Below are 24496 nucleotides of genomic sequence, written 5' to 3' on the forward strand. Positions count from 1 at the left end.
GACCTCAAGAGGTCCCTTCCAACCCCAGCCCCTCTATGATTCTCATGACAAGTCCTGGCAAACAATGAATTCACCCAGACAGAAGAGGCCCCTGCTGTACTGACGCATAGGCTCACTGTGCTGAGCTCTTTCTGCATGCAGCTCCCAGTCTCCCTCAATGCCTCCCCAGCTTCCCCACGCAGCTTCTCCGGACAATCCTGACCCACCAGGCTGGGATAGGAGCACCTTGCCCACCTGCTCCCACACGCCACTCCAGGTCAGACACCAGGCACGCTTTGTGGCAAATCAGCAAATCATTGGGCTGTTTATTTTGTTTGAAGGCGTGCAGATGCAATTATGCTGTGGCGTTGCTCTTGCAGTAGCAGATAGGAGATCCGAGAAGTTGGGGGAACGGGGCCACATCCAGCTGCAGCACAAAGTGCACATGGGGCCAGCTGGTCCCTCACGGGCTGAAGTGGAGCCGTTAGACACTGGGGTTGCTCCCTGCAGGGACAAGAAGAGACAGCGTCATGTGTGTCTGTGTCCCTGTCCCAAACCTACTGCTCCAGGAGCCTTCCCAGGAAATCCAAGCAGTGGTTGGGCACAGCAGCACCCTGCATGCGGGTACCACAGGGGGACACGACAAGCTGGGACCCCAAAACCTCCCTGGGGCTCCTGCCTGAACCCCCAGCCTCATTCTGTACCTGCGTTTGAGCTGTTGGATCCCCCATCGCTGCCTGCAAGAGAGAAGCAGCCATGAGTCCCAGCCCAGGAGCTGGCACAGGAAGGGCAGCAGCACCACGAGCATAACACAGCACCGCTGTGCTGGGAGCCCCAGGAGAAACCAGAGCCCCAAGACTCCCCCAGTGATGGGCAGAGGCAGGGGACATCACTGCCACCATCACTCACCTGGTGCCACGTTGTAGCCCTTCTCCTTCTTCCCTGCAGACAGAAAGAGACATCAGCACCAGCCACATGTCACGGCCAGGCTGGGGGCCTCCCAAAGGTGACACAGCTCCTCACACAGCCCCTCCAGCCCCTGCCTTCCTCCCGCACCCCTCTGCCTCATCCACCCAGGCACTTTACCCTGCTTGCTCTTCCAGACAGCAAATCCAGCCAGGGCAGCAATGACAGCCACGACAGCGACAGCCACCCCCGCCACGATGGGGATCAGGTTGGACTGTGGCTCTGGGGAAGAGTGAGGACATAAGGAGGGGAAAGGGGAGCCCCCAAGCACCCCTGTCCCACACATCCCATGCTGCTGGGCTCACCCCACGAGAAGAGGCCGGGCTGGGGCAGGCTGGCATGCTCCACGCGGCACTGGTACTTGTCCTTGTCTCCCGGCACGACATCGATGGTGGCCCAGGCATGGTAGGTGCCGTCACTGTTGGGCACGGTGCTCCCTCTCTGGGTCTCCTGCTCCTGGACCATGCCGTCCTTCAGCCAGCTGATGGAGATGGGCCGTGGGTAGAAGCCGTGAGCGCGGCAGGACAAGGTCAGGATCCTGTCGGCCTCCATCCCCGACACTCGGACCTCGGGGCGCTCTGGGGAGGGGGTGGCAGCAAGAACCGGGCTGAGCTCCCTGCACTGTCCCTGCTCCTGCTTTCAGCCTGGTGCTGCATCCCCCCTCAGCCTCACCTCTCCTCTCCAGCATGGCCTTCCCATAGCCCACATATTTCCTCAGCCCCTCAATGCAGGTGTTCTCCAGGTAGTGCTTCACCTGCTCAGCAACAGTCCCTTCCTCCTCCCACTTCCTCTTGGTGACTTGTGCCCCAGCGTCCGCTGCAGTGTACGTCAGCGTGTCCTTGTCCAAGGCAATGAAGTCCTTCCCATCATAGCCGTACTGTTCAAAGCCTCTGATGGTACCATCCTCAAGGAGGTCACAGCCATACATGCACTGCACTGTGTGAGACCCTGCAACACAACCAGGGGCAAGGGTGAGAGGCAGCCACAGTGCCGGCCCTTTAACAATGCACAGACCCCTCCGGCAGCGCATGTGGGTGCCACACACTGCCTTGTCCCAGAGTATTGCACCCCTGCAAGGCTGGGCTGTGGCCCATCAACAGAGTACTTTGGGGCAGAGAGGGGCTTGTACGGGGTTGTAAATGCTGTGGGGGGACGAGGAGCTGATACGGGTGGGGGGAATCCCTCAGGTTTTGGGGTGGGGGTCTGAAGCACCATGGGGAAAGCAAGGGGCTGGGACAATGGGGGCAGCAGCCCCTCTGGCTCTAGGGGTCCTGACTGCTGTGGGGATGCTGAAAGGCTGGGATGGGGTGACCTGGAGCTCCCCAGCTCCGGGACAGGGGGTTCTGAGCAGCATGGGGGTGGCAAGGGGCTGGGTTGGGTCTGGAAGCACCCCTCTGGGTCTGGGACAAGGGACCCCAAGCACCGTGGGCCTGGGACAGGGCGGCTGGGAGCCCCGTGACAGCGACACCAGGCAGGGACCCAACAGCACAGCCGGGGCTGGGGCAGCAGCGTGGGGGCAGGGCCAGGTCTCAGTGGGGCTGGGGACCCCCCCGCTCCTCCCACAGCACCCGCTCCCACAGCCCTCAGAGCTGCGGCCCGGCCCGCTCTCACCCCTGCTCTGGTTGTAGCGCTCCCGCAGCGTGTTCAGGCCCACGCGGTAAAACTGCTCAGTGTTCTGTGCGATGTTGGTCTCCCCATCCCAGTACTGCTGATCCGCATTGGCCGCCATCCAGTCTGCCCGGGGCTCCGTCCTCCGGGTCTCGCTGTCATAGTGGTCGATGAGATGCCCGTCCACGTACCCCACGCTGATGAACTGCGGCAGCCCCGGGCTCGGGTTCGACACCGCAGTATCGAAATAGCGCAGGGAGTGGGGCCCTGCGGGGACAGGGCGTTCTGAGAGGCAGCCCCGAGGGGAGGCCGAGCCCGGGGGGGCGCGGGAGGGGAAGGGGAGGCCCGGGGGGTCCCTGTGCCGGGAGAGCCCCGTGGCCCTGCCCGCACTCACCGCTCGCTGCTCCGCCCAGGACCCCCAGCAGCAGCAGCCCCAGGCCCAGCTTCACGACCCCCACCCGCCCCGGCCCCATGGCTCCGCTCTGCCCCGAGCCGCCTCCGGAGCTCGAAGGTATCCGACGGCTCCGGCCCCGCCCTGCGACGCGATTGGCGGCTCCGCCGCGAGTCTACCAATGACTAACCGGTGTTCTTGTGACGTCACCGGGCGCCGGGTAGATCGCGGTCCAGCAGGTTGCCAGAAGCGAAAGCGAAAGCGCTGCGGGCAGCGCGCGGCGGGGGCTGGGGACAGGGAAATCCCGACCCCACCCGGACCCTTCCCCCCCCCCCCCAACCCCCGCGTTTCTCGGCCCTGCCGTGGGCTGCAGCGGTGCCCGGGGACAGCAGGGCCACCCACTCAGCGATGGGGCACCCAGGACGTGTCCCCCTCGGGGCTGTGCCCAGGAGCGGGGGCAGCTGGCATGAGGCAGGACCCCGCTGGGGGCCATCTCCATCGCCACCTCCTGCCCTCCACCCACAGACCAGGCGGGACAGGGCCACTCAGCCAGTTGTCTGTGGCCGTGCCCTTGCGGCTTTTGAATGTGCCCAAGGACGCACGCCCCACCAACCTGTGCCATAACGTGGTTGCCCACACCGTGACAAAGTTTCCCGGTGCTCAGATGGAGCCCCCTGTGCTCCAGCACCTTCATCCCCTTTGTGACCCTGGTTGGACTCTCTCCAGGTCTCTCTTGTGCTGGGGAGCCCAGCACTGGGTCCACAAGCGCTGAGCAGAGGCGAAGGATCACCTCCCTCAGCCTGCTCCAACACGGCTCCTGCTGCAGCCCAGGACACTGCTTGCTGCGCAGCCCAGGCAGGCTGTAAGGGTGTGTGGAAGGAGAGTTTCTGCTCCCTAAGGGAATCTGACCAAGGACCTCCTTCAGTGGGATGAGGGATAATAAGAAAAAGAGTAAGCCATAAAGAAGACTAGATGGGGACGTAAGCCTGATCAGGTGGCAGTGGTGGGAACCAAAGCTGCTCACTCACACTGACTGATGGGGGCATGGGAGAGCGAGAGTGTTTCTTCCAGCAAGGCTGTTTGGAGACCTCATGCATTGGAAACCAATGGAAAAGGGGGAAACCAAGCAGAAACCAACCTCTAGCTGGACACAGACCTGACAGAACCAACATGGGCACAGTGACAAGAAAGGAACGTCCCCGTCATGCTCCCTGTTGGCAAGCAAGCAAGGAGAGGCGCTGCTTCCAGGAAGATCAGCCTGGACTTTGCAACTGATAAGATGTGAACCAGGAGCACCATGGACTGGGAGTGGTGTGGGACCGGTGTGGGACCGGTGGGGGATGTGCAGGGCAGGGGAGCAGAAGGAACAAAGAGGTGGGGAGGCAGAAAAGGAAGGAAAGGGGTCAGGTGTGTGTGAAATAGGACCAGTCAGTGCTTGTCTGGCTGAGCGCTGTGCCCAACCACCAGTCTATCCTGTTTTCTTGTAACTTCTCATTAAACATTTTCTTCAGTTTAGGGACTGGGGTGAGGGTGAGTGAGGCCAGTGCAGGGCTCAGGGCCAGCAGCTGGAGTGGGGTGGCGAGTCACAGCCCATGGGCCCAGTGCTGGCTGCTAGGGGTGAGAGTCTCTGTGACTGGACATGTGTGCCTGTGTGTGTGTGTGTCTGTCCGTCTGTCTGTCTGTGAGACCTGTGCTCAGCTTGGCTGCTGGCTGACCCTCGGAAAGTAGCAGCTGCTTACCTCAGCCTGGGCAGAAATGCCAGGTCCCTGGGCACCCGGCTGGGCTCCAACATCTGGGCAGGATGGCACTGGGTGTTCCTGCCTGTCCTGGTCTGTACTGGTTCCAGTGACCAGGCAGGAGGGTTCTGGGCTGCAGCAGCTGGAGGAGATAGCCAGGCTCCTGACATCCCTTAACTCACCCCAACCCAGCCCAGCCTGTGGTGTCCAGCAGCCAACTGGTGTGGGTTGGAACCCGTAGAATAGCGTGTAAAGTAAAGAACAGTGAAATTCGAGCATCTTTGGCAATTTTTATTGCTGACATTCCATGTAAGATTCCAGGACTTCAAACCATTAAAAGCACCTTCGATGGTAAATGCTGATTCGCTGTCACAGGCCGATGAGGTTTTCAGGTCTGTTATAACAACTGCTTGTTATTCCCACCCGTACTGAATTGCTGGTGCATTGTAATGCACCATGGGGCCTAATGATATTGATGCCAGTAACAATTTAAGCTTATATTGTCAAATTAGTTTTGTGGTAAAAGCTGTAAAACATGTACTTCAAGGCAAGGGCAAGATGATCCAGGCCTTGAGGATATCTAAAGGATGATTCTTAAAAACCTGCTTAATCAGAAAGACCATTTGGTAAGGAAACATCAACACATACTACTGAATGCGCTACTAATCAACTTTTTAGAAATACTTGGCTAAAAAACAAAGGTATGAGTTTCTAATGCTCTAATACTAATGAGAACTATCCTCATTAGAATAGTAACAATCATGCCCCTAGGCTGAGAGACCCCAGCTCAACAAGAGACCCTTCCCCTCTGAGGATGCACAGAACGATTTTGTCAAATCAGCAGTATGCTCTTTATGTAACCAATTAATTTCACCTTTTCCCCACCTTTTTTTCCTTCTCTTGTGAATGGAGGGGCCTGCATTTTTTTTTATTTTTTTTTAAGCCATCCTCCTTATTTTGGAACAGTGGGACATTCCCCTGTCCCCTTATCTGCCTAACATATCCCCCACCGTTAAGCCTGCACAATCACTTCTGAATATGCAAGGTTAGTGGAAGTTTCTACTGCAAAACCACAACTTATTTCTCACAGTGACCAGTGATAGGACCTGAGGAAATGGCTTGGAGCTGCAACCGGGGTGGTTCAGGCTTGATGTCAAGAAAAGGTTTCTTCACCAACAGGGTGGTCAGGCACTGGAACAAGGTCCACAGGGAACCGGTCACAGCATCAAGCCTGCCGGAGTTTAAACAGTTGGATACCACTCTCAGATACAAGGTCTCATTTTTTGGGTGGTCCTTTGAGGACCCAGGATTTGGACCCAGTGATCCTTGTGGCTCCCATCCAACCCCAGCCCCTCTGTGATTCCCTTTCTTGTGACAAGTCCTGGCAAACAATGAATTCACCCAGACAGAAGAGGCCCCTGCTGTACTGACGCGGAGGCTCACTGTGCTGAGCTCTTTCTGCATGCAGCTCCCAGCCTCCCTCGATGCCTCCCCAACTTCCCCACGCAGCTTCTCCGGACAATCCTGACCCACCAGGCTGGGATAGGAGCACCTCGCCCACCTGCTCCCACACACCACTCCAGGTCAGACAGCAGGCATGCTTTGTGGCAAATCAGCAAATCATTGGGCTGTTTATTTTGTTTGAAGGCGTGCAGATGCAATTATGCTGTGGCGTTGCTCTTGTGGTAGCAGATAGGAGATGCGAGAGGTTGGGGGAACGGGGCCACATCCAGCTGCAGCACAAAGTGCACATGGGGCCAGCTGGTCCCTCACGGGCTGAAGGAGAGCAGTTAGACACTGGGGTTGCTCCCTGCAGGGACAAGAAGTGACAGCGCCACATGGGGCCACATCCCTGTCCCAAACCTAGTGCTCCAGGAGTCTTCCCAGGGAATCCAAGCAGTGGTTGGGCACAGCAGCACCCAGTGTACGGGTACCACAAGGGGACATGACAAGCTGGGACCCCAAAACCTCCCTGGGGCTCCTGCCTGAACCAACAGCCTCGTTCTGTACCTGCGTTTGAGCTGCTGGATCCCCCATCGCTGCCTGCAAAAGAGGAGCAGCCGTGAGCCCCAGCCCAAGAGCTGGCACAGGAAGGGCAGCAGCACCAGGAGCGGAACACGACACCGCTGTGCTGGGAGCCCCAAGAGAAACCAGAGCCCCAAGACTGCCCCAGTGATGGGCAGAGTCTGGGGACATCACTGCCACCATCACTTACCTGGTGCCACGTTATAGCCCGTCTCATTCTTTCCTGCAGACAGAAAGAGGCATCAGCACCAGCCACATGTCACGGCCAGGCTGGGGGCCTCCCAAAGGTGACCCAGCTCCTCACACAGCCCCTCCAGCCCCTGCCTTCCTCCACAACCCTCTGCCTCATCCACCCAGGCACTTTAACCTGCTTGCTCTTCCAGACAGCAAATCCGACCAGGGCAGCAATGACAGCCACGACAGCCACCTCCGCCACGATGTGGATCAGGTTGGACTGCGGCTCTAGGAGAAATTAGGGCCATCAGAAGGGGGAGGGGGAGCCCCTGAACACCCCAGTCCCACACATCCCATGCTGCTGGGCTTACCCCACGAGAAGAGGCCAGGCTGGGGCAGGCTGGCGTGCTCCACGCGGCACTGGTACTTGTCCTTGTCTCCCAGCAGGACATCGATGGTGGCCCAGGCATGGTAGGTGCCGTCACTGTTGGGCACGGTGCTCCCCCTCTGGGTCTCCTGCTCCTGGACCACGCCGTCCTTCAGCCAGCTGATGGAGATGGGCCGTGGGTAGAAGCCGTGAGCGCGGCAGGACAAGGTCAGGATCCTGTCGGCCTCCATCCCTGACACTCGGACCTCGGGGTGCTCTGAGGAGGGGGTGGCAGCCAGAGCCGGGCTTAGCTCCCTGCACTGTCCCTGCTTCTGCTTCCAGCCTGGTGCTGCATCCCCTCTCGGCCTCACCTCTCCTCTCCAGTGCAGCCTTCCCATAGCCCACATATTTCCTCAGCCACTCAATGCAGGTGTTCTCCAGGTAGTGCTTCTTCCGCTCAGCAGAAGTCCCTTCCTCCTCCCACTTCCTCTTGGTGACTTGTGCCCCAGCGTCCGCTGCGGTGAACGTCAGCGTGTCCTTGTCTAAGGCAATGAAGTCCTTCCCATCATAGCCAAGCTGATCAAAACCTGTGATGCTACTGTCCTCAAGGAAGTCACAGCCATACATCCACTGCAGCGTGTGAGACCCTGCAACACAACCAGGGGCAGGGCATGAGGGGCAGCCACAGTGCTGGCCCTTTAATGAGGCACAGACCCCTCCGGCAGCACATGCGGGTGCCACACATTGCCCTGTCCCAGAGTCCTGCACCCCTGCAAGACTGGGCTGGGGCCCAGCACCAGAGTACTTTGGGGCAGCGAAGACCTTGTATGGGGTTGTAAATGCTGTGAGGTGACGAGGAGCTGATATGGGTGGGGGGAATCCTTCAGGTTTTGGGGTGGGGGTCTGAAGCACTATGGGGAAAGCAAGGGGCTGGGACAATGGGGGCAGCAGCCCCTCTGGCTCTGGTGGTCCTGACTGCTGTGGGGATGCTGAAGGGCTGGGATCACAGAATCACAGAATCTTCTAGGTTGGAAGAGACCTCCAAGATCATCTAGTCCAACCTCAGCCCTAACACTAACAAGTCCTACACTAAACCATATCACTAAGGGCTACATCTAAACGTCTTTTAAAGACCTCCAGGGATGGCGACTCAACCACCTCCCTGGGCAGTCCATTCCAATGCCTAACAACCCTTTCAGTAAAGAAGTTCTTCCTAACATCCAACCTAAATGATGGGATGGGGTGACCTGGAGCTCCCCAGCTCCAGGACAGGGGGTTCTGAGCAGCATGGGGGTGGCAAGGGGCTGGGTTGGGTCTGGAAGCACCCCTCTGGGTCTGGGACAAGGGACCCCAAGCACCGTGGGGCTGGGACAGGGCGGCTGGGAGCCCCGTGACAGCGACACCAGGCATGGACCCAACAGCACAGCCGGGGCTGGGGCAGCAGCATTGGGGCAGGGCCAGGCCTCAGTGGGGCTGGAAACTCCCTTTCCCCCCTGCCCCACGGCATCCACTCCCGCAGCCCTCAGAGCTGCGGCCTTGCCCACTCTCACCCCTGCTCTGGTTGTAGCGCAGTATGTCCAGGCCCACATGGAAAACCTGCTCAGAATTCTGAAAGTTCCGGGTGTTCCTGTCCCAGTACTGCTGGTCATCGATGGCCAACATCCAGTCCACCATGGCATCCGTCCTCTGAGTCTTGCTGTCGTAGCGCACGAAGACCTCCCCGTCCACGTACCCCACGGCCACAAACTGCCACATCCCTGGGCTCGGATCCGACACCCCGGTGTAGAAATAATGCAGGGAGTGGGGCCCTGCGGGGACAGCGGGGGCTGAGGGGCAACCCCGAGGGGAGGCTGAGCCCGGGGGGGGGCCCGGGAGGGGAAGGGGAGGGCCGGGGGTTCCGGATGCCGACCCCACCCGCACTCACCGCTCGCTGCTCCGCCCAGGACCCCCAGCAGCAGCAGCAGCCCCCGGCCAATCTCCAGGCCCAGGCCCCCCGCCCGTCCCGGACCCATGGCCCCGCTCTGCCCCAAGCCCCCTCTGGAGCTCGAAGGCATCCCACTGCTCTGGCCCCGCGCCGCAACGCGATTGGCGGCTCCGCAGCGCGCCTACCAATGGCTATCCGGTGTTTTCGTGACGTCACCGGGCGCCGGGCAGATAGCGGTCCCACAGGCTGCCAGAAGCGAAAGCGAAAGCGCTGCAGGTAGCGCGGGGGACCGGGAAACCCCGGCCCCACCCGGACCCTGCACCCCCACAAACCCCGCGTTTCTCGGCCCTGCCGTGGGCTGCTGCGGCGCCCGGGGGCAGCAGGGCCAGCCATGTAGCGATTGGAACACCTGCACTGTACACCCAGGCCTTCACGGGCCAAGGGTGCACGCCTCACCGATCCTCGAGACAGAACGGTGGGCACTTGCCTCTGGGCAGGGGCTGTGGCTCTGGCTGGGTGGTCTGCACTGCCTGCCCCAGCGGTGGCCGATGCCTCCACCCAGATGGAGCTGCCGAGGGGTGAGGCTGCCCTGCAGACTTCAGGCTGCTGGAAGTGCCCAGGCCTGTCCCCTGGGGCAGGCAGCAGACCTGCCTGCCAAGGGGTGCCCAGCTGGAGGAACGCCGGCAGCAGGGGGCCGAGCTGCAGGAGGCAGGGAGAAGGCTGCGCAGCAGTAGGGAGGCTGAGGAGGAGTTAGACAGCTGGATCCTGCACAGTCGGCAGGGCACCCACAGCCCATAGCCAAATAGCCCCAAAATACCCCATCAGCACTCCCAGAAGAAGTGGGGCTGATAATGCAGAGAGAGGAAGCTGATAAGTCAAGTGCCAGCAGGAGGAAGACGCTTTCCCCAAATCCTCAGGTGCCCTTACAGAACTGCTTCACCTCTCTACAGCCAGAAAAGACTCGTGGCAGGGGGTAGGGGATGAGTAAGAGAGCCCAGTCTATTCCCCTAACAACCAGTCCCACTAAGGAAAGGCCAAGGGTAATAGCAGCAGGAGACTCTTCTGAGAGGTACTGAGGCATCCATCTGCTGACCCAATCAGCTCTTGAGAGAAGTCTGCTGCTCACGGGGGTCCTGTATCAGGGCTGTCACCGAGAGTCTGCCAAGCCTCCTACAGCCTAAGGGCTCTTATCTGCTGCTGTTTCACATGGGCACGAGTGACACAGCCAGGAGCAGTCAGAGGAGCGTCGAGAGGGATTACAGAGCCCTGGGAGCAGCAGTAAGGGACTGGGGAGCACAGGTAGTTTTTTCATGGGTGCTGCTGGTCAAAGAGAAGGGTATTGAAAGGGCCAGTCTGATCTGGCAAATCAACAGAGTGTTGCAGGAGAGGTGCCACAGACGGGTTCAGCTGCTTACACTGTGGGACTGTCTGTGAGAACCCTGGTTAAAGCATAACTTTTTTTCCACAATCCCCCCTTCTTCTTTTCTTACTCCTGTTGTTTTTGCAGCTCTTCACATCCTCTACTTCTGAGGTTTTAAAACACTAGGACGCAATATTTTTATTTGGATGTCATGGGGGATGACAGATACACAATGCCATTATTACTATAATACTATAAAACAGTTGCTTGAGCCAATCCCATCCAGGCAACCACAAGGTCAATTTTTCCCAAATGTCTCTAAATCCCCAGGAAGCGTCATCTTGGACCACCTCATGTAAGATCTTGGTTTTCTCCCCAGTATTTTTGAGATCCGTCTCAGTTCGCCCCGTTTGTTCTACGTATATACAGCAACTAGCATTAATTATAGTGCAAACCCCTCTTCGCAAGTCCAGTAATAAATCCAGTACCATTAGATTCTGGAATACTATCTCTGACAGACTTGTCAACTCCTCTTGCAGTGCCCAGATCACATCTGAAGTGTTATTTTCTAATTCTTCAGCTATGGCTGAGATATTCACAATAGCTTTTTCTAATTCATTCACCCCTAACCAAGGGATAAACCACCTCACAGAACTGTGAAAAGCCATTCCCCTCTCCACTAGAGGGTTAATCGAAGTCCTCTTGATTTTGCGGAGGTGGGTCTCAAGGAGGCCTGGGCTTTGGTTTTGCATATCCTCAATAATAGTTATGTTCAGAATTATTGCCCTCAGGGTGCAAGCTCCTTTCCATCCTAGGGGCAACGCTTCCCTGTCCTTATTACCGCATAGCCAATACCACCCTTTGCCATTCAGGACTGGCCATCCAGTTACCGAATGACTCCTGCGCCGTGTTTGGTGTGCATTATATATATTAGCACTCCTATAATTACCATATTCGGTACAGTATAGATAATACCCTACCTCACAGGTAACATTTCCACACCCAGGGTCAGTATTATTGCCCCCTGAATCTCCATCAGGATGAAGAATGATATTCATACGAACATAAAAAACAGAATACCCTGGCAACACTCTAATTCTATGTAATCCAACGCTTTTCCCCAATTATAGGTGGTATTCGTTAATTTTTCCTAAGGACAAGTTAAATATTCGTTTACAATTAAGATTCACACTTCCTCCTAATTTTTTAATTTTAAAGGTTCTCCTATAGGAAGAATCTCTCGGGTCTCGGGGTCAACTGATGCCTTCACGCTGGTGTAATGAGTGTAATGAGTCCACCATTTCTCAGCTGTGCTTACTGTTGTCTCAGTAGTCAGGAGTACTTGGAACAGTACATCCCACTCATGTTGTAGCTTCAGTTCCCTCCCTGTTCATATCAGAACCCAATATCCTGCTCGGAGACATAAAATAATTGCCCAGTGATCATTGTATCCCCTAGTCTCAGCTTGGTGTCCCCAAAAAGTAGCACTGTTATCCCAGTCCCTTCTACCCCTGTCACTGTAGGGTTTCATCAGTTAATTTAAGCCCTGGTATTTTACGGGCCGGCAACGACCTAGCTGCCCCAGTGCATTGGGTTTACGTGGCAAGGTTTTGGTAGAAGGGGGCTGCAAAGGTGGCCTCTGTCAGAAGAATCCAGCAGCTGCCCCATGTTAGATAAGGGCTCCGTGGTGGAGCAGGCTGGTTCCTTTGTCCAGATTAATGCACAGCACTTAATCAATTTATTTTTATCATTTCACTGCCCCAGGGATAGCTCCCTGTCCCCTGGAAGACTTATTTCCCTTTTTTCCCCAGCCCTTGTCAGTGTGCTGCTACAGAAATTTACCTCCTGCAGGGTACCACACACTAACATTCCAGTTCTAGAAAATGGGGGTGTACTGCCAAGCACTGTACTGTGCATGGGGTACCGTACACTCACGGGTTAACCAGATTCCCCGGCGTACTGCTGAGCTCTATACCATGTAAGGGAGCACCATATACCAGATTTCCCCAAGACTCTTCCTTTCTCCCTTCTACTCTTGCTTCATCCGTCTCAAGCTGTGCCCCTCGCAGAGCTACATAACCATGGATCAGGGCTCCACACTTGCTTCATGCAGAAGTACATCTCAGTCACGCTTCACACACTAGTCTTGCCTGACCCAAGGCAATGCTTCATATTTCTTACCTTGGTCTGTGCACAGAGTTACCGGGTCAGTTCTCGAAGCCGGAGTGCCTACCTTGCTTTCTTCCCTAACTCTTCACCGATCCTGTCTTCTTAACCAGTCTTGGTTCTTTGTCTGCTCTCTGCACAACCACCGACTCCAAGGCACAGGCTGAAATCAGCGGGGCATGCCTTCCTGCTGCAGTGGTAATGGGGCTACCCAGAAGGCGACTGGATCCCGGATGAGCCCCGAATTTGTGAGAAACAATCTGCAGCCAATAACACAGGCTCAGGCGAGAATCTCACTGAAGCAGAATTTTTGTGTTTGCAGTGGTGGGCATCCTGCAAGCAGGAGCGCACAGCAAAAGTATATCATAACCTTATGTTCCCTATTACCCAACACTTGATTCCTCCCCCATTTCCTCATTGGCTGAGTACTACAGGTTCTCAAACTACTCGACACTTATTACTATACCATGCATGTACAATTTTATTTGACCAACCATTAATTTCACCTTTTCCCCACCTTTTTTTCCTTCTCTTGTGACTGGAGGGGCCTGCAATTTTTTTTTTATTTTAAGCCATCCTCCTTATTTTGGGACAGTGGGACATTCCCCTGTCCCCTTATCTGCTTAACATATCCCCCACCGTTAAGCCTGCACAATCACTTCTGAATATGCAAGGTTAGTGGAAGTTTCTACTGCAAAACCACAACTTATTTCTCACAGTGACCAGTGATAGGACCTGAGGAAATGGCTTGGAGCTGCAACCGGGGTGGTTCAGGCTTGATGTCAAGAAAAGGTTTCTTCACCAACAGGGTGGTCAGGCACTGGAACGAGGTCCACAGGGAACTGGTCACAGCATCAAGCCTGCCGGAGTTTAAAGTTGGATAACACTCTCAGATACAAGGTCTCATTTTTTGGGTGGCCCTTTGAGGACCCAGGATTTGGACCCAGTGATCCTTGTAGCTCCCATCCAACCCCAGCCCCTCTGTGATTCTCTTTCTCGTGACAAGTCCTGGCAAACAATAAATTCACCCAGACAGAAGAGGCCCCTGCTGTACTGACGCGGAGGCTCACTGTGCTGAGCTCTTTCTGCGTGCAGCTCCCAGCCTCCCTCGATGCCTCCCCAACTTCCCCACGCAGCGTCTCTGGACAACCCCGACCTACCAGGCTGAGATAGGAGCACATCGCCCACCTGCTCCCACACACCACTCCAGGTCAGACACCAGACACGCTTTGTGGCAAATCAGCAAATCATTGGGCTGTTTATTTTGTTTGAAGGCGTGCAGATGCAATTATGCTGTGGCGTTGCTCTTGCAGTAGCAGATAGGATATGTGATAGATTGGGGGAACGGGGCCACATCCAGCTGCAGCACAAAGTGCACATGGGGCCAGCTGGTCCCTCACGGGCTGAAGCAGAGTGGTTAGACACTGCGGTTGCTCCCTGCAGGGACAAGAAGAGACAGCGCCACATGGGGCCATGTCCCTGTCCCAAACCCACTGCTCCAGGAGTCTTCCCAGGAAATCCAAGCAGTGGTTGGGCACAGCAGCACCCTGTGTGTGGGTACCACAGAGGGACATGACAAGCTGGGACCCCAAAACTTCCCTGGGGCTCCTCCCTGAACCCCCAGCCTCGTTCTGTACCTGCGATCCAGCTGTTGGATCCCCCGTCACTGCCTGCAAGAGAGGAGCATCCATGAGCCCCAGCCCAGGAGCTCGGACAGGAAGGGCAGCAGCACCAAGAGTGGAACACAGCACCGCTGTGCTGGGAGCTCCAAGAGAAACCAGAGCCCCAAGACAGCCTCAGTGATGGGCAGAGGCTGGGGACATAGCTGTCACTCACCTGGTGCCACGTTGTAGCCCTTCTCCTTCTTCCCTGCAGACAGAAAGGGGCATCAGCACCAGCCACATGTCACGGCCAGGCTGGGGGCCTCCCAAAGGTGCCCCAGCTCCTCATACAGCCCCTCCAGCCCCTGCCTTCCACCCACACCCCTCTGCCTCATTCGCCCAGGCACTTTACCCTGCTTGCTCTTCCAGACAGCAAATCCGGCCAGGGCAGCAATGACAGCCACAACGGCAACAGCCACCCCCGCCACGATGGGGATCAGGTTGGACTGTGGCTCTGGGAGAAATTAGGGCCGTCAGGAGGGGGAGCCCCCAAGCACCCCAGTCCCACACACCCCATGCTGCTGGGCTCACCCCATGAGAAGAGGCCAGGCTGGGGCAGGCTGGCGTGCTCCACGCGGCACTGGTACTTGTCCTTGTCTCCCAGCAGGACCTCGATGGTGGCCCAGGCATGGTAGGTGCCGTCACTGTTGGGCACAGTGCTCCCCCTCTGGGTCTCCTGCTCCTGGACCACGCCGTCCTTCAGCCAGCTGATGGAGATGGGCCGCGGGTAGAAGCCGTAAGCGCGGCAGGACAAGGTCAGGATCCTGTCGGCCTCCATCCCCGACACTCGGACCTCGGGGCGCTCTGGGGGGGGGGTGGCAGCCAGAGCCGGGCTTAGCTCCCTGCACTGGCCCTGCTCCTGCTTCCAGCCTGGTGCTGAATCCTCCCTCGACCTCACCTCTCCTCTCCAGTGCAGCCTTCCCATAGCTCACATATTTCTTCAGCCCCTCAATGCAGGTGTTCTCCAGGTAGTGCTTCTTCTGCTCAGCAACAATCCCTTTCTCCTCCCACTTTCTCTTGGTGATTTGTGCCCCAGCATCAGCTGCAGTGAATGTCAGCGTGTCCTTGTCAAAGATGAGGAAGTCCTTCCCATCATAGCCATGCTGCTCAAAGCCTCTGATGCTACCATCTTCGAGGAGGTCACAGCCAAACATACGCTGCCGTGTGTGAGAGCCTGTAACATAGCCAGGGACAGGGGGTGAGGGGCAGCCACAGTCCCGGCCCTTTAACAAGGCACAGACCCCTCCGGCAGCGCATGCAGGTGCCACACAATGCCCTGTCACAGACTCCTGCATGCCTGCAAGCCTGGTGCTGCCCCAAAATACTCACCGGAGTATTTTGGGGCAGCAAGGGCCTTGTACAGGGTTGTAAATGCTGTGAGGTGACGAGGAGGTGAGATGGGGTAGGGGAAATCCCTCAGGTTTTGGGGTGGGGGCCTGAAGCACCATGGGGAAAGTAAGGGGCTGGGACAATTGGGGCAGGAGCCCCTCTGGCTCTGGGGGTCCTGACTGCTGTGGGGATGCTGAAGGGCTGGGATGGGGTGACCTGGAGCTCCCCAGCTCCAGGACAGGGGGTTCTGAGCAGCATGGGGGTGGCAAGGGGCTGGGTTGGGTCTGGAAGCATCCCTCTGGGTCTGGGACAAGGGACCCCAAGCACCGTGGGGCTGGGACAGGGCAGCTGGGAGCCCCGTGACAGCGACACCAGGCATGGACCCAACAGCACGGCTGGGGCTGGGGCAGCAGTGTTGGGGCAGGGCCAGGCCTCAGTGGGGCTGGAAACTCCCTTTCCCCCCTGCCCCACGACATCCACTCCCGCCCCCGTCAGAGCTACAGCCCAGCCCGCTCTCACCCCTGCTCTGGTTGTAGCGCTCCCGCAGCGTGTCCAGATTCACACGATAAATCTGCTCATTACTCCGTGAGCTCTGAGTGTCCCTGTCCCAGTACTGCTGGTCCACATTGGCGGCCATCCAGTCTGCCCGGGGCTCCATCCTCTGGGTCTCGCTGTCATAGCGCACGAAGACCTCCCCGTCCACGTACCCCACAATCACGAACTGCGGCAGCCCCGGGCCCGGGTCCGACACCGCGTAGAAGAAATAGCGCAGCGAGTGGGGCCCTGCGGGGACACGGGGGACTGAGGGGCAGCCCCGAGGGGAGGCCGAGCCCAGGGTGCCCCGGAAGGGGAGGCCCGGGGGGTCCCTATGCCGGGAGAGCCCCATGGCCCCGCCCGCACTCACCGCTCGCTGCTCCGCCCAGGACCCCCAGCAGCAGCAGGCCCAGCTCCAGGACCCCCACCCGTTCCGGCCCCATGGCTCCGCTGTGCCCCAAACCGCCTCCGGAGCTCGAAGGTATCCGACGGCTCCACCCCGCGACGCGATTGGCGGCTCCGCCGCGAGTCTACCAATGACTAACCGGTGTTCTCGTGACGTCACCGGGCGCCGGGTAGATCGCGGTCCTGCAGGTTGCGAGAAGCGAAAGCGAAAGCGCTGCGGGCAGCGCGCGGCGGGGGCTGGGGACAGGGAAATCCCGGCCCCACCCGGACCCTTCCCCCCCCCCCCAACCCCCGCGTTTCTCGGCCCTGCCGTGGGCTGCAGCGGTGCCCGGGGACAGCAGGGCCACCCACTCAGCGATGGGGCACCCAGGACGTGTCCCCGTTGGGGTTGTGCCCAGGAGCGGGGGCAGCTGGCATGAGGCAGGACCCCGCTGGGGGCCATCTCCATCGCCACCTCCTGCCCTCCACCCGCAGACCAGGCGGGACAGGGCCACTCAGCCAGTTGTCTGTGGCCGTGCCCATGCGGCTTTTGAATGTGCCCAAGGACGCACACCCCACCAACCTGTGCCAACACGGGCACAGTGACAAGAAAGGAACGTCCCCGTCATGCTCCTTGTTGGCAAGCAAGCAAGCAGAGGCGCTGCTTCCAGGAAGATCAGCCTGGACTTTGCAACTGATAAGATGTGAACCAGGAGCACCTTGGACTGGGAGTGGTGTGGGACTGGCGGGGGATGTGCAGGGCAGGGGAGCAGAAGGAACAAAGAGGTGGGGAGGCAGAAAAGGAAGAAAGGGGCCAGGTGTGTGTGAAATAGGACCAGTCAGTGCTTGTCTGGCTGAGCCCTGTGCCCAACCACCAGTCTATCCTGTCTTCTTGTAACTTCTCATTAAACATTTTCTTCAGTTTAGGGACTGCGGTGAGGGTGAGTGAGGCCAGTGCAGGGCTCAGGGCCAGCAGCTGGAGTGGGGTGGCGAGTCACAGCCCATGGGCCCAGTGCTGGCTGCTGGGGCTGAGAGTCTCTGTGACTGGACATGTGTGTCTGTGTGCGTGTGTGTCTGTCCGTCTGTCTGTCTGTGAGACCTGTGCTCAGCTTGGCTGCTGGCTGACCCTCGGAAAGTGGTAGCTGCTTACCTCAGCCTGGGCAGAAATGCCAGGTCCCTGGGCACCCGGCTGGGCTCCAACATCTGGGCAGGATGGCACTGGGTGTTCCTGCCTGTCCTGGTCTGTACTGGTTCCAGTGACCAGGCAGGAGGGTTCTGGGCTGCAGCAGCTGGAGGAGATAGCCAGGCTCCTGACATCCCTTAACTCACCCCAACCCAGCCCAGCCTGTGGTGTCCAGCAGCCAACTGGTGTGGGTTGGAACAGGTAGAATAGTGTGTAAAGTAAAGAACAGTGAAATTCGAGCATCTTTGGCAATTTTTATTGCTGACATTCCATGTAAGATTCCAGGACTTCAAACCATCAAAAGCACCTTCGATGGTAAATGCTGATTCGCTGTCACAGGCCGATGAGGTTTTCAGGTCTGTTATAACAACTGCTTGTTATTCCCACCCGTACTGAATTGCTGGTGCATTGTAATGCACCATGGGGCCTAATCATATTGATGCCAGTAACAATTTAAGTTTATATTGTCAAATTAGTTTTGTGGTAAAAGCTGTAAAACATGTACTTCAAGGCAAGGGCAAGATAATCCAGGCCTTGAGGATATCTAAAGGATGATTCTTAAAAACCTGCTTAATCAGAAAGACAATTTGGTAAGGAAACATCAACACATACTACTGAATGCGCTACTAATCAACTTTTTAGAAATACTTGGCTAAAAAACAAAGGTATGAGTTTCTAATGCTCTAATACTAATGAGAACTATCCTCATTAGAATAGTAACAATCATGCCCCTAGGCTGAGAGACCCCAGCTCAACAAGAGACCCTTCCCCTCTGAGGATGCACAGAACGATTTTGTCAAATCAGCAGTATGCTTTTTATGTAACCAATTAATTTCACCTTTTCCCCACCTTTTTTTCCTTCTCTTGTGACTGGAGGGGCCTGCATTTTTTTTTATTTTTTTTAAGCCATCCTCCTTATTTTGGAACAGTGGGACATTCCCCTGTCCCCTTATCTGCTTAACATATCCCCCACCGTTAAGCCTGCACAATCACTTCTGAATATGCAAGGTTAGTGGAAGTTTCTACTGCAAAACCACAACTTATTTCTCACAGTGACCAGTGATAGGACCTGAGGAAATGGCTTGGAGCTGCAACCGGGGTGGTTCAGGCTTGATGTCAAGAAAAGGTTTCTTCACCAACAGGGTGGTCAGGCACTGGAACGAGGTCCACAGGGAACCGGTCACAGCATCAAGCCTGCCGGAGTTTAAAGTTGGATAACACTCTCAGATACAAGGTCTCATTTTTTGGGTGGCCCTTTGAGGACCCAGGATTTGGACCCAGTGATCCTTGTGGCTCCCATCCAACCCCAGCCCCTCTGTGATTCTCTTTCTCGTGACAAGTCCTGGCAAACAATGAATTCACCCAGACAGAAGAGGCCCCTGCTGTACTGACGCGGAGGCTCACTGTGCTGAGCTCTTTCTGCATGCAGCTCCCAGCCTCCCTCGATGCCTCCCCAACTTCCCCACGCAGCTTCTCCGGACAACCCTGACCTACCAGGCTGGGATAGGAGCACCTTGCCCACCTGCTCCCACACGCCACTCCAGGTCAGACACCAGGCATGCTTTGTGGCAAATCAGCAGATCATTGGGCTGTTTATTTTCACAGAATCACAGAATCGTCTAGGTTGGAAGAGACTTCCAAGATCATCTAGTCCAACCTCAGCCCTAACACTAACAAGTCCTCCACTAAACCATATCACTAAACTCTACATCTAAACGTCTTTTAAAGACCTCCAGGGATGGTGACTCAACCACTTCCCTGGGCAGTCCATTCCAATGCCTAACAACCCTTTCGGTAAAGAAGCTTTTCCTAATATCCAACCTAAACCTCCCCTGGCACATCTTTAGCCCATTCCCCCTCGTCCTGTCACCAGGCACGTGGGAGAATAGACCACCCCCCACCTCTTTACAGCCTCCTTTAAGGTACCTGTAGAGAGCGATGAGGTCTCCCCTGAGCCTCCTCTTCTCCAGGCTAAACAACCCCAGCTCCCTCAGCTGCTCCTCTTAAGACTTGTTCTCCAGACCCCTCACCAGCTTCGTTGCCCTTCTCTGGACTCTCTCGAGCACCTCCATGTCCTTCTTGTAGTGAGGGGCCCAAAACTGAACACAGTACTCAAGGTGCGGCCTCACCAGAGCCGAGTACAGGGGGACAATCACCTCCTTAGACCTGCTGGCCACACTGCTTCTTATGCAAGCCAGGATGCTGTTGGCCTTCTTGGCCACCTGAGCACACTGCTGGCTCATATTCAGCCGACTATTTTGTTTGAAGGCGTGCAGATGCAATTATGCTGTGGCGTTGCTCTTGCAGTAGCAGATAGGAGATGCGAGAGGTTGGGGGAACGGGGCCACATCCAGCTGCAGCACAAAGTGCACATGGGGCCAGCTGGTCCCTCACGGGCTGAAGCAGAGCAGATAGACACTGGGGTTGCTCCCTGCAGGGACAAGAAGAGACAGCGTCATATGTGTCCATGTCCCTGTCCCAAACCTACTGCTCCAGGAGTCTTCCCAGGGAATCCAAGCAGTGGTTGGGCACAGCAGCACCCTGTGTGCGGGTACCACAAAGGGACATGACAAGCTGGGACCCTCCAACCTCTCTGGGGCTCCTCCCTGAACCCCCAGACTTGTTCTGTACCTATGGTCCAGCTGCTGGATCTCCAGTCACTGCCTGCAAGAGAGGAGCGTCCGTGAGCCCCAGCACAGGAGCTGGCACAGGAAGGGCAGCAGCACCAGGAGCGGAACACGGCACCTCTGTGCTGGGAGCCCCAAGAGAAACCAGAGCCCCAGGATTGCCCCAGTGATGGGCAGAGGCAGGGGACATCGCTGTCACTCACCTAACGCCACGTTGTAGCCTTTCTCCTTCTTCCCTGCAGACAAAAAGAGGCATCAGCACCAGCCACATGTCACGGCCAGGCTGGGGGCCTCCCAAAGGTGCCCCAGCTCCTCACACAGCCCCTCCAGCCCCTGCCTTCCTCCCGCACCCTGCTGCCTCACCCGCCCAGGCACTTTACCCTGCTTGCTCTTCCAGACAGCGAATCCAGCCAGGGCAGCAATGACAGCCACAACAGCGACAGCCACCCCCGCCACGATGGGGATCAGGTTGGACTGTGGCTCTGGGGGAAATTAGGGCCGTCAGGAGGGGGAGGGGGAGCCCCCAAGCACCCCAGTCCCACACACCCCATGCTGCTGGGCTCACCCCATGAGAAGAGGCCAGGCTGGGGCAGGCTGGCGTGCTCCACGCGGCACTGGTACTTGTCCTTGTCTCCCGGCACGACATCGATGGTGGCCCAGGCATGGTAGGTGCCGTCACTGTTGGGCACGGTGCTCCCCCTCTGGGTCTCCTGCTCCTGGACCACGCCGTCCTTCAGCCAGCTGATGGAGATGGGCCTTGGGTAGAAGCCGTGAGCGCGGCAGGACAAGGTCAGGATCCTGTCGGCCTCCATCCCCGACACTCGGACCTCGGGGCGCTCTGAGGAAGGGGTGGAAGCAAGAGCCGGGCTGAGCTCCCTGCACTGGCCCTGCTCCTGCTTCCAGCCTGGTGCTGCATCCCCTCTTGACCTCACCTCTCCTCTCCAGCATGGCCTTCCCATAGCTCACATATTTCTTCAGCCCCTCAGTGCAGGTGTTCTCCAGATAATGCTTCCTGCGCCCAGCAACAATCCCTTCCTCCTCCCACTTCCTCTTGGTGATTTGTGCCCCAGCATCTGCTGCAGTGTACGTCAGCGTGTCCTTGTCAAAAGCGAGGAAGTCCTTCCCATCATAGCCGTGCTGCTCAAACCCTCTGATGCTACCGTCCTCAAGGAGGTCACAGCCGCACATGTACTGCAGCGTGTGAGACCCTGAAACACAACCAGGGGCAAGGGGTGAGGGGCACCCCTTCAGTGGGGCACAGACCCCACTAGCAGCGCACGCAGGTGCCACACAGAGCCCTGTCCCAGAGCCCTGCACCCCATCACAGCTGCGCTGGCAGCCAGCCCCATGGCACCTCGGGACAGCGAGGAGCTGGGACGGGGTCCTGAATGATGGGAGGTGATGAGGAGCTGAGACAGGATCAGGGGAGCTCCTCTGGGGCTGGGACAAGGGACCGCATGCATCTGGGGATGCCCCTGCCCCGTGGCACCCACTCCCACCACCCGCAGAGCCATGGCCCAGCCCGCTCTCACCCCTGCTCTGGTTGTAGCGCTCCCGCAGCGTGTCCAAGTCCACGCGGTAGTTCTGCTCGTCATTCTGGGCGATCTCGCTCTGCCTGTCCCAATACTGCTGACCCTCGTTGGCCGCCATCCAGTCCACCCGGGGCTCCATCCTCTGGGTCTCGCTGTCATAGCGCACGAAGACCTCCCCGTCCACGTACCCCACAATCACGAACTGCGGCAGCCCCGGGCCCGGGTCCGACACCGCGGTGTAGAAATAATGCAGGGAGTGGGGCCCTGCGGGGACAGGGGGCAGCTCAGGGGCAGCCCCGAGGCGAGGCCGAGCCCGGGGGGGGGGCCGGGAGGGGAAGGGGAGGCCCGGGGGGGGCCAGTGCCCACCCGCACTCACCTCTCGCCGCCCCGCCCAGGACCCCCAGCAGCAGCAGCAGGAGCAGCAGCAGCAGGCGGAGGCCCCCCGCCCGCCCCGGTCCCATGGCCCCGCTTTGTCCCGATCTGCGCCCCGCTCTGCCCAGCTCTGCGTCCCGCGCCGCCATTGGTCCTGCCGACGCCAACCTGCCAATGGCGACTTAGAATCTCTCCCGACGTCATCGGGCGCCGGGCAGATCCCGCTCCGGAGGGTTCCCAGAAGCTAAAAGCGAAAGCGAAAGGGACTGGGACAGGGAAACCGCGGCGCCCCCCGCCCTTCCCCTCTCCCGTCCCCGGTTTTCCCGACCTTGCCGTGGGCTGCAGCAACGCCCGGGGACCCCAGGGCCATCCGCGCAGCAATGTGGCACCCAGGACGTGTCCCCATCGGTGCTGTGCAATAGAAAGTTGGGATGCGTTACCCGGTGTGCAATGAGACAATCAATCCACACACTAGATCGAGACAGTGTTTATTTCAGAATTCCACAAGTCTGGGCGCCAGGAGGTTTCCCTCTAAGCTGGAAGACCTCCGTGCCTCACTTGTCTCTTATTACTACATTTACATGTTAGTACAATCCCTTAACTTCTAATCAGTTAGAATTAGAATTAGAATTAGAATTAGAATTAGAATTAGAATTAGAATTAGAATTAGAATTAGAATTAGAATTAGAATTAGAATTAGAATTAGAATTAGAATTAGAATTAGAATTAGAATTAGAATTAGAATTAGAATTAGAATTAGAATTAGTTAGTACAATCCTCTAATTAGCCTACGGCTGACTTGACAAAATCATTCTGCACGTCCTCAGAGGGGAAGGGTCTCTTTTTGGGCTGGGGTCTCCCAGCCAATGATATTTTTTTGTCTATTATAATGAGGATAGTTCATGGATAGTTCACTTTATAATATCTTTGTTTTTCAGCCAATTATTTTAACACAGCAAGCTGAGCCCCACCCTCCCCCTCCCCCCCTCCCAACCCAAGCTCCGTAGGGCTCCAGCCTGAACCCCCGGTCCTGCACCATACCTGTGATTGACTTTTTGGATCCTCTGTTTCTGCCTGTGAGAGAGGAGCAGCACTGAGCCCCGGCCCAGGAGCTGACAGAGGAGCCTCATCAGTGCCCGAAGTGGAGGATGGCACCACTGTGCTGGATGCCCGAAGAAATAACCAGAGCCCCAAGATTGCCCCAGTGCACGGCAGAGGCTGGGGACATCAGCACCAGCCACATGTCACGGCCAGGCTGGGGGCCTCCCAAAGGTGCCCCAGCTCCTCACACAGCCCCTCCAGCCCCTGCCTTCCTCCCGCACCCCTCTGCCTCACCCGCCCAGGCATTTTACCCTGCTTGCTCTTCCAGACAGCAAATCCGACCAGGGCAGTGATGACAGACGTGATGGTGACGGCCACCCCCGCCATGATGGGGATCAGGTTGGACTGTGGCTCTGGGGGAAATTAGGGCGATCAGGAGGGGAAAGGGGCGCCCCAGAACACCCCAGCCCCACGCGCCTCATGCTGCTGGGCTCAGGACCAGGACCCCCAGCAGCAGCAGCCCCACCCCCGTTGCCCCCCCGTGGGCACCGTGGAAATTTCATCTTCCAATGGCGGCTGGAAGCTCTCCTGACGTCACCGGTTGCTGGACAGATCCCGGTCCCGAGCATTGCGAGACACAATCTGCCCTTAGTGGAGCCGTGTTGGCTGTCACCAATCACCTCTGTGACCTCCATCAGCCTTGGCTAATTTCCAGGAGAATCTGCTCCGCTATTTGGCTGGGCACAAAGGTGAGACTGACTGGCTTGTAGTTCCCTGGGTCTTCCTTTTTTTTTTTTCTTTTTTTTTCCTTTTTAAAAATGGGTGTTATGTTTCCCCTCTTCCAGTCAGTGGAAATTTCATTGGGCTGCCACAGCTTCTCGATTATAGTGGGCAGTGGCTGAGCAGATATATTCAACAGTTTCTTCAAGACTCACAAATGTATCTCATCAGGTCCCACGGCCTTGTGCACCTTTAGTTTCTTTAGATGGTCTAGAACCTGAGCTTCTCCCCATTGCACCTCACAGAACCCATGGGACACCCATTTCCCCCCTTGCCCATAGATTCCTCATTTTCCCCCTGCCTCCTAGGGTCCCATACCCTCCACAGCCCCGTAGCCCCCCCCCCCCACTGCCCCAT

At 57.3% G+C, this 24496-nt stretch overlaps 3 protein-coding genes across 4 annotated transcripts; all 3 read right to left on the minus strand.

Annotated features, from left to right (window-relative positions):
* Positions 1-274: 274 nt before the first annotated feature.
* On the minus strand, positions 275-3065 carry LOC310888154 (class I histocompatibility antigen, F10 alpha chain-like). The gene is made up of 8 exons (XM_083814575.1): positions 2948-3065; positions 2557-2820; positions 1618-1893; positions 1251-1523; positions 1066-1167; positions 889-921; positions 684-716; positions 275-483 (listed from the first exon to the last, which is right to left on the minus strand). The coding sequence occupies exons 1-8, from the start codon at positions 3024-3026 to the stop codon at positions 464-466; spliced, it is 1080 nt and encodes a 359-aa protein (XP_083670701.1). The 5' UTR covers positions 3027-3065; the 3' UTR covers positions 275-463.
* A 3216-nt stretch (positions 3066-6281) lies between these two features.
* On the minus strand, positions 6282-23761 carry LOC310888183 (uncharacterized protein). The gene is made up of 20 exons (XM_083814633.1): positions 23671-23761; positions 23360-23430; positions 22647-22729; positions 22323-22486; positions 21947-22210; positions 21347-21622; positions 20980-21252; positions 20795-20896; positions 20618-20650; positions 20377-20451; positions 20182-20218; positions 16766-16808; positions 9171-9351; positions 8797-9072; positions 7618-7893; positions 7251-7523; positions 7073-7167; positions 6896-6928; positions 6691-6723; positions 6282-6490 (listed from the first exon to the last, which is right to left on the minus strand). Exons 1-20 carry the CDS (start codon positions 23744-23746, stop codon positions 6293-6295), a joined length of 2862 nt encoding a protein of 953 aa, XP_083670759.1. The 5' UTR covers positions 23747-23761; the 3' UTR covers positions 6282-6292.
* LOC310888155 (class I histocompatibility antigen, F10 alpha chain-like) lies at positions 13160-16734 on the minus strand. 2 transcript variants are annotated; one of them, XM_083814577.1, is made up of 8 exons: positions 16591-16734; positions 16206-16469; positions 15256-15531; positions 14889-15161; positions 14710-14811; positions 14533-14565; positions 14334-14366; positions 13160-13556 (listed from the first exon to the last, which is right to left on the minus strand). In XM_083814577.1, the coding sequence occupies exons 1-8, from the start codon at positions 16661-16663 to the stop codon at positions 13543-13545; spliced, it is 1068 nt and encodes a 355-aa protein (XP_083670703.1). In that variant the 5' UTR covers positions 16664-16734; the 3' UTR covers positions 13160-13542. The 2 variants fall into 2 exon arrangements, with proteins under 2 accessions (XP_083670703.1, XP_083670702.1); XM_083814576.1 differs by lacking the exon at positions 13160-13556 and adding an exon at positions 13925-14133.
* Positions 23762-24496: the final 735 nt, after the last annotated feature.

The sequence above is a fragment of the Anser anser genome (assembly GCF_964211835.1).
Source record: "Anser anser genome assembly, chromosome: 31".
Taxonomy (NCBI): domain Eukaryota; kingdom Metazoa; phylum Chordata; class Aves; order Anseriformes; family Anatidae; genus Anser; species Anser anser.